At 41.2% G+C, this 8,840-nt stretch overlaps 2 protein-coding genes across 6 annotated transcripts in view; one reads left to right on the top strand and one right to left on the bottom strand.

Moving 5' to 3' along the window:
* intu (inturned planar cell polarity protein) overlaps positions 1–3,316 on the top strand; it is an 18,537-nt gene extending 15,221 nt beyond the window's left edge. The window contains exons 12-17 of the mRNA XM_020619692.1: positions 226–318; positions 515–907; positions 1,527–1,621; positions 1,758–1,947; positions 2,351–2,493; positions 2,980–3,316. Of these exons, the coding sequence (XP_020475348.1) occupies positions 226–318; positions 515–907; positions 1,527–1,621; positions 1,758–1,947; positions 2,351–2,493; positions 2,980–3,091 (1,026 nt within the window). The 3' untranslated portion in view covers positions 3,092–3,316. The remainder of the gene's footprint in view (positions 1–225; positions 319–514; positions 908–1,526; positions 1,622–1,757; positions 1,948–2,350; positions 2,494–2,979) is intronic.
* Positions 3,317–3,410: 94 nt separating this feature from the next.
* ino80b (INO80 complex subunit B) lies at positions 3,411–6,608 on the bottom strand. Of its 5 annotated transcripts, none has more exons than XM_020619689.1 (6): positions 6,521–6,608; positions 6,121–6,185; positions 5,538–5,712; positions 5,279–5,439; positions 4,495–4,667; positions 3,411–4,380 (listed from the first exon to the last, which is right to left on the bottom strand). In XM_020619689.1, exons 2-6 carry the CDS (start codon positions 6,158–6,160, stop codon positions 3,916–3,918), a joined length of 1,014 nt encoding a protein of 337 aa, XP_020475345.1. In that variant the 5' UTR covers positions 6,161–6,185; positions 6,521–6,608; the 3' UTR covers positions 3,411–3,915. The 5 variants fall into 5 exon arrangements, with proteins under 5 accessions (XP_020475345.1, XP_020475344.1, XP_020475343.1 ...); XM_020619688.1 differs by lacking the exon at positions 6,521–6,608 and adding an exon at positions 6,429–6,514 and having other exon boundaries at positions 6,121–6,213; XM_020619687.1 differs by lacking the exon at positions 6,521–6,608 and adding an exon at positions 6,429–6,514.
* Positions 6,609–8,840: the final 2,232 nt, after the last annotated feature.

Here is an 8,840-nt window from a genome sequence, read left to right as displayed (position 1 = left end):
ACAGTTATTATATTTTATGGTTAACTTTTTTTTTCTTTTCAAGATTGACAGGGGAGGCTCTGCCTCACCTGCCTCCCCTGACCGCACGTCACTGGAAAACCACCCCCCTTCACCACCTCTTTGTCTTGTCTTCTATACGCTATCCTTAATCTTTTGTTGTGTGCCATCTCCTAGCCTGTTTATTACTGGTTCGATTGTTTCTATTTCTTCTTCTCTCCACCTCAGAGGCACTTCATGCAGTGTGTACTGTTAGAAGCAGGAGGCTGTGCTTCACCAGCTTTGGGCTCTCCAGGACCTGATTGTGTTTATGTGGATCAGGTGAAACTTGTTGAGCTCATTTGTGAATTCCTTCCATAATGTGCATGCATTTTACTCATCTATATGAACAAAAATGACTACTTCCTATTTTATTTGTGTTGTAGTTTGATTAATTTTCAAACCAAGGGAAACATAAATAACCAAATCTGTTGCTCTCTGGAGTATAAACTGAGACTTTCTTACATTCTGTGGGCAGGTGAAGGCCACCCTCCTGCAGTTGGAGGTGTTAGAGGCAGGTATTGAGGAGCGTCTGAACACTCCACCAACTCCCTGCCTGTCCTGTGCCGACTGGTTCCTCCCTGCCGCCACAGCCCGTGACCGCCTCAGCAGTCTGGCCTCTTCCTCCCCTGTCTTTAGCAAGCTAGCCGGAGCAGTTAAAGGCTCCTCATCTGGGTCCAAAGGCCACAGCCTGTTTGGGGATAAGTCCCGGAGGTCCAGCCCCCAGAGGAGCCTGTCAGACAGTGGGAGTGAGGGACATATGGATGGGTCTGGATCATCAGTGGACTCAACAAGGAAGCTGGGGGGGCGTCGGGACTCGTTGGGTTCTGGAGGGTCTGATGGGAGTGGAGGCAGAGGAAGCCTGTTCAAGGTACAGCTGTAACCTTTTATTAAGTCTGTCAAGGAACTTGTTTGGTAGATTTCTGTTGCTTCTTTGTTTAACACTATAAACTGTCAAACAGGCAATTTGTGCAAACCACTGATAATCATTCATTAATATGACAAATATTTAAGCTTCATATTTTCAAGCTAATTCAACTTTAAATTTCTGTTTTATTTTCATTTTTTAATTTCTAGTTTATTTTTATTACTTATTTTGATGTGAACTAGATGTATATAAAAATTCTAAACATTTATTGTTATTAAAAATGACATAAAAGTGCAGTTGTGTGGCCTTGGAAGAGGGTCGCATATTTTATTGCAACACTCCGGTATTTAAAAGTCGGGGTGGAGTGTGTGTGTGTGTGTGTGTGTGTGTGTGTGTGTGGGTGTGGGCGAAGAACATGATGTTGGGGACATAAAACACAGGGCATCATCACAGATGTTAAATTTATAAAAAATAATTTACAAGTTAAACAGGATTTAGTATTATGTTGCTCTTGCAATAGATTTGATCTGTGAAAACAACAGATTGTATTCGACCGTGCACTTAACGGTATCATATTCCTTGTAATGTTCTCGCGCACCTGTGGTGTATGCCTTATCACCAGATTCCCAGGATGAAGCACCCGAATCCATTCTACCTGGGCACCCTAAAGAAGACCCTGACTGAGAGGGAGACAGAGGAGATGTATGCCACTATAAAGTAAATGATGGGAATAATTGTTTTCATTCATTCCAATTGTATATATGTATAATTTCTATTGGTTAAAACCTGTAAAACCCCAACAAGTTATATAATCATCAGCCCTCTGTTTGTTTCTGTCTTGTGCTTGTGGCAGACTGACTTCAGGTGCAGAGAACACTTTGTTCCACTACATCTTGATGGAAACAGTTCAGGGAATCTTCATCGCTCCTACTCATAGGGAAGTGGCTCAGCTCAGCGGCTCCATTCACCCACAGCTCATCCGCAACTTCCACCACTGTTGCCTCTCCATACGGGCTGCGTTTCAGCAGAGCCTGCCAGCCAGGGTGAGTGCCATGTTACTCAGGAATGTAGTCTCAACCTCAGACCATGGTTCATCCTAAAGTAGCAAAGGATAATAAGAAGAGGTGTCAAGATGAGATTCTGTTTATTCCAGATCAAGACTGAGACTCAGAATGTGGTTGAGATTGGGTTTAAACTAACACCACAACTTTGTAGTACCATGACTAAATAGTGGTGGTCTGCCATCATAGCATGGGCTCTAAACAGTCACGATTCAACCTTTCTAAAGAGAGTAAACACTCCTACACAACAGCCGGTGTGTGCATTTATGTTTTGGTTGCTGTTGCCTTCATTTTAGCTCTTCTGTCTCCTAGGGACGCTAACTTGTTGTGCATTAACGTGGTTAAAGAATCGAGTTGATTATTGGTGTGGTCTTCTTTGCTGCAGGCTCGTCGGGCAGCAGACAGGCCTCAGGGTGGTGCGTGGGGTCTGGGCCCTGTGAAGGAACATGGGGTTCTGTTCCAGTGTAAACCTGAGAACTGGACTGACCAGAAGAAGCCTGCTCCCACCATGACTTACTGGGTCATAGGGTAAGCTGACTTCCCCTGTGATGATTCTTTTGTCCACAAGCCACACAAGCCAAATGCATCACACAAAGTAAAGCGAGGGGCTGTTTATAGCCAGAGAAATTTCTAACCAATTGTGGATGGAGGTGAGCTTCACAAACAACAACTTCAGATTTTTAGTAGAAACGATAGCTTTCTCTTGATGGAGTTGAATTGGCAGAGGCTGATTGTCAGTCAGTGGCACAAGTATCATTTCCTGTTAGCGTAAGAGTTAAGTATGATGACTTCTTCTATACTATCTGCAAAAATATTTACTATAGAGATTAGTACATGATATACTGTACAATACGCTGAATTAATATGTAGTATGAAACTGGGGCAGCACAGGTTTTTGAATGTTTTTGTCCAATTTACCTCCATCTGAAGCTATTTTTTGAAATAACATGACTGCACCATTCTTTGCTGAGTGATTTGTTTTTATCCCAATCTCATTCTGTCTTTGCCTTTCAGGCGGATGTTGCTTGAGCCCGTCCCTCAGGAATTCTACGTGTGTTTCCATGACTCGGTGGCAGAGGTTCCTGTAGAGATGGCCTTCAGACTCTCCTTCGGTTTGGCTGTGTGACATGTCAGCACTCTTTAAACTAATGGCAAACTAGAAGACTTCTTGCATTCTCAGGAAATTAGCTCAAACTGTGGTGACTGTGGGATGCATCTGAGAGCAAATGCGTGGAGGTTATGCTAACTGTCCCAGTTTCTGGCGGATAATCTAAAAGGCTAAAATGGAAGCATATTGTAAAAATCAGACTGTGTAGAGATGATTTTCTTCAGATAACAGCAAAGTGTGAGTGTGGCCTTATAATGATAAGCAAACAAAGTAGACCCACTACAGTTACGCTGCTGCAGGCATCTGCATGTTGACAGAGAAAATATAGTTTTATTGATATATTCACAGACTGTATACAGTGTTGGAAAGGATTTTCATTTGTTAATTTAAATAAGTTTTTATAGTTTTGTATGGAAATGGGATCATTTGTTACAAAAATGAATGCAGATTTAAAAGGCAATACAGTTTCTCTTATTCTTTCAAAAAAAAAAATTTGTTTACATCAGTGTCAAAACATAATTTTTACATTGCTGACAAAATGAAGTCCAAGCTAGTGGAAACAGCATTGTCTCAAAATCTGTACAAAAATATGGTTTTTATGTAGTTCTCAACAAACATATTTCACAAATGAAAGTCACAGATAATGATTAATGTTGGACCGTACACAGATTTTGACAATGTACATCACAGAGACAGCCATCATTATTAGTCTGACACATCTACATACAAAACAGCTGAGTAGATAAAAATTAAATGCACACTGATTCTGACTCCTGAAAATATTGATGTTTGAAGCCTAATGTCGAAATGATACTTCCAGTATCTGCATCTCCGTTCCCAGTTCAAGCTGTGCTCTGAACCAACAGCAGGTTCCTCTTGTAACACTCTAGGCTGCAGAGAGGAAGCCCGGTCTTTGAGCAGGCGTACTTCTTGAGGTTGGTGCAGCCGCTGACTCCGCAGATCACAGGCGCAGGAGGTGAAGGACGGCGAGGTGCTGGGGTCGGAGCTGGGACCCCTGTGGGGAAAGAGATGACCATGCCCTGGGCGGAGTCGCTGTACCGGACCATGAGACTTTGGCTCTGCTTGGACTTCTTCTCTTTCATGCTTTTTATCTTGGCCTTGCTGGTCTTTGTCAGTCTCTCTATTGTCTGGTTCTTGTTCTCCTCGGCCTTCTTGGCGGCCTGCAGGCGTCTCTTTCGGGCTCGTTCCTCTCGTTTCTGCATCATCTCTGCGGTCATCTCCTTCTCTTTATAGCCCATGGGGAGCTCCAGGAGAGGCTGGCTCTGCTGCTTGTGTAGCAGAGCTTTCTGAACAACAACAGAAAAAGCACTCGGGGTTAATATTTACAGCTGTGTTGAGGAATTTCTGATAAATAGGGGACTGAAGTACTTCTCTTTCCTACTTGTGTCTGTCTTCCTCACCTGTCTGGCTGTGAGCAGAGACTCGTCGATCTCCTTCTTCAGTTCTCCATTGTCATCGAGCTCTCCCCTCTCCAGAGCATCCAGCCACCTCTCCTCCTCGTCCACAGGCCCCCCGAGCATGGAGTCTGAGTCCATGTCTGGCAGAGGGGATGTGGCCAGGTTGCTGTCTTCATCTGATAAACAAAAGAAGACCAGAACAAGTCTCTTATTTTTGACTAGGATAGAACAAAAAACACATTTTATGGTTTAACCTCTCCTTTCACATTTATTTTTGTCTGCCATTTGTAAAAGACCTAGAAACACATAAGAAAAGACCAAACCAGTGTGTTTGCAAGTTTGAACTCCAAAATTAGAAGTTACGCAGCCAGATTATTTTCATTGATTATACATTTCATCATTTAGTGGAATATGCTCGTCTTGATGCCCAAGGAAAAACATTTAATTTATCCAGTATTTCACAAGAAAAAAAAGATATATTTTGTGTTCTTGTGCCTTTAGATCATACTGTGATCCCCTCTGATTGACCCATGTGATGTCCAGATCCCAAGGTTTGGAAACACTGCCACACAGTATGAAATGAATCAATCCAGCTGACTCACTTTAGTGTTACACAGTGAACATCAGGTTAATGGTGGATGATGTGAAAAATAAATCATTAATAATGTGATGATAAATTTCACCTACATTTTAATGCAGCCTCCAAGTCAAGAAAGAAAAAATACTGCCACAACAGGATATACAGTCAATAATGCAGTAATATCTACTGTCTCTACCTGTAACTTACCCAGCCATGCCCGATACTGTTCCAGAGGCACAGATGGCTCATCGTCATCATCCTCTTCCTCATCCTCATCTTCATCTTCTTCATCATCAACATTGTTATCAATAATCATCAGGGGTGAGGGAGGACAGGCCACACCAGGATGAACGGTGAAGGTGGGAACACTGGAACAGCCAACAGGGATACAGGCCATTAAGTGTACTGGTCACACTGACAAACCATTAACACAGACAAACCATCCATCTCTGACATCCCAGCTCACCTCTTGGTCCCCAGCGTTTGTCCCCCCAGTTTTATCTTGAGTCTGAGTTGTGGATGAGGCCGAGGAACCACGACCGGCTCGGGGACCTCGGCGAAGCTGTGGTGCTTCCTCTTGTGCTTCTTGTGTTTTTTGTGTTTCCGCTTGTGAATGCTGTGCATGCTGGAGCTGCCTTCACCTGCAGGGGACACAAGGAAAGCACAAACACAACAAGTATGAATGAAATATTAAATGATGCTTCATTTCAAGCCAAAATGGCGAAACATGCTAAGCATTTCACCCTGTGCCATTTCCTACAGGTGCACCATGTCAACCAATACGATGTACAGGATATGATACAGTGAAACACAAAACAAATATCAGCTTTTGCAATGAACACTATGCACTACGATCAGAATAGGTCGTTAGTATAATAAACTACTATAATTAATAACACAACAGATGTGTTGATTTAACTTTTTGGAGACTGTATGATGTATCCCGCAACCTAGAAATTGAGTATGCATTTAATCAGAGCAAGAAAACATAACTATGACTTCCTAAAATGTATTAATAAAAGGCCAATAACTTTGTATACGTTACTCACCGAGAAACCTGGGGTGAATCATGTCTTTCCTTTTCCCCATTGAAACGGCCACGGGGATATAAACACTGAAGAAAGGACAGGCAGTCTGCAGTGCTACATAGCAGCATAAATCTCAAAATATTTACAAAATTAACCTATTATTGAGTAAACTGTCAGATTGAGTTGAAGGAGACCGTTAGCTTTCATTTACAATGTAGCTTACTTGCAGGCATGCATTTCGCATCTGCAACTTAAATTAGATAGTCCATGGTAAAATAGACAATACATTTGCGATTAAAAAAAAACATGACAAAGTTATAACACTTTACCAGCTAGTTGAAATCAAGATATAATGTCATTCAAAGTTAGCATGACTCGCTAAGCGATGCTAACAACACGGCATTATTTCTTCTTCTGTTACTTTCGCTTGTTGTTCTTCTTCCTTTATTGTGTAATGGCGGGTGGCAAACAGCTTGAGGTGCATTACCGCCACCTAGACTGGAGTGTGAATCAGAACGGCCCCTACCTACTACTATAAATCTTTTTTTTGTCTTTATATAGCAACAATGCAGATCAATACAAAATATATTCAGCACAAATTGTTGCAACAGATGTATAGCAGCGTGCATTAAGAGGACAACAGGACAAAAGTAGGCATAATATAACAAAGTGAAAATGAATAGCAGAACCAAGTGAGAACAAAGAAAAGAAAAAACAATATATAAAATACAAAGAGGTAAAGGTAAAGATATAAAATTAAAATGTTTAAGGAGGTAAGTGGTTTTGGTTCGTTTTTTGTTAGGGTGGTTTAAATGTAACAGTGTTTGGAAGTAATTGTTAAAAGATCAGATTGTTTAAAAGTTGAAAAGCATGGTGATTTTTTTTTTCAGAAATTTCATTTTGGCCAAAATAATGAACAGAGCTGTCATATGTGCACATTGGGAAAAAATGCTCTAGAGTTTCTAGCTCACTGTTGCAAAAAGAGCATTTTTCTTCTATGTTTGGAATGTATTTACAAATAATGGAGTTTACTGGGTAAAATTTATGTAAGAATTTAAAGGAAAGTTCTTTAGCTTTGTTGGACAAGACAAATTTGTAGGGCAAAGTAAAAACAGCGTTCCATGTTCTCCCATCAAGAGTCTGGCATGGCCATTTATGTTTAACAGCTGTTGTTGTTCTTGGAATGAGGGAGTTTCTTATAAAGACGTTGTTGAATCTTTTATCAAAGATAGAAGTGCCATTAACAACAATATCTAAATTGATAGAGTTGTGTGTGTTTGAGAAGGAGCGTGCTAAACAGAGAATGCCAGACGGAAGTGCATTAATAACAGTGTTCTACTCATGATGGGAGACAGGAACCCTACCTGTACTTAGCTATGAAGTGCTCATATGACAATAGAGCTCCGTCACAGTTAAACAGCTGCTTTACAAGTTGAATATTAAGATTTGTCTTTGGCCATTCTTCATAAAAGAACATGCAAGGACCGGTTTTGTCCTAACAGGCCCAGGTCTGTTTGGGAAGCGTAAGGGTCTTGTTGTTGAATGATACTATAAATCTCATTCCTCGTTTTCCTGCCATTCTTCTTCTATGAAAATTGACTGCTCCCTAAGCCCAGCAGGAGGCGGTAATGCACCTTAATGTAACAAATGAGGAATCACTACTCACTAATGTATGTGAGTCCCTATCTCTCTGCTGTCACCCTTCTAAATTTAGCAGTCAAATGCTCTCTAAATATCTATTACTCTGATGATTGGGAACCAGAATGAATGTCTATATCTACACAATAGGGTACAGTTATCTTGGGTTCACAAGGTGCTTGGTGATGGCACTCTGCACAGAAGAAACCTCCATCCCCAATAAGGCACACACTCACGTACTTATAAAAAAATAAAATGTATTTCAGAAAAAAAAACTTGGCAAGTATCATTCAAACAACAAGACCCTTACACTTCCCAAACAGACCTGGGCCTGAACAAGAAAAGAACAATATTCCCAAAAAAGATTGTCCTAATAAGATGCAGTTCAGTCACTTTTATTCTGTTTGATGCGTCGATTGTATGGTATCAGGTGTGTGGTATCATGTTCGATCCAAAAAAATTAATTTAAAAGTAACAAATAAAATATTGAGATCTCAATAAAAAACATAAATCCTCTGTAATCCTACCCGTAAGCCTGTGTAATAGCTTCACACAGCCAGTGGGATAGCCGTTGTTTTGTCAGAGGCTGCCCAAGAGAGCGGCCTCTGTAATGCAACAGCTGTTGAGTCTGCCGGACAGCTGCCGTGCGCCCCACGTAGTGGGACAGAGTGAACATTCTAGAATATTTAGTGAAACGTTCCACCCATGTACAGGGCAGTCCCAGCCCGAGAAGATAAATATGAATGATTTTTAATTATCTAGGCTCTTGGGACTTGTCATCTCATGGAGCCCAGTGCTGTAATAACTCTGCATTTAACCAGAAGAAAATAAATCTATGTAAAGCTGATTCCTGTTTCCTGAGTGTTACTTCTTGGGGCCTTCAGATAAAAGAACCGGTTGAATCTAAAACTTGGACCTGCCAACCAGTTCATTCCCTCTGGACAGCAGTGACAGAGAAACTCTCCACCATCTTGGGCTGTAGAATCCCTCCTTCTCCATCACTTTGCTTCCTCGGTAATATCAGAAATCGACCACCTACCAATTAAATACAAAAACCCACTCCTCATTTCTCTAGCTATTGCCAAGAAAACAATCTTTCAAAA

This window comes from Monopterus albus, unplaced genomic scaffold (assembly GCF_001952655.1).
Source record: "Monopterus albus unplaced genomic scaffold, M_albus_1.0 scaffold225.1, whole genome shotgun sequence".
In the NCBI taxonomy this organism is placed as follows: domain Eukaryota; kingdom Metazoa; phylum Chordata; class Actinopteri; order Synbranchiformes; family Synbranchidae; genus Monopterus; species Monopterus albus.
Note: the sequence above shows the minus strand (reverse complement) of the source record. Positions and strands in the feature narration are given on the sequence as shown.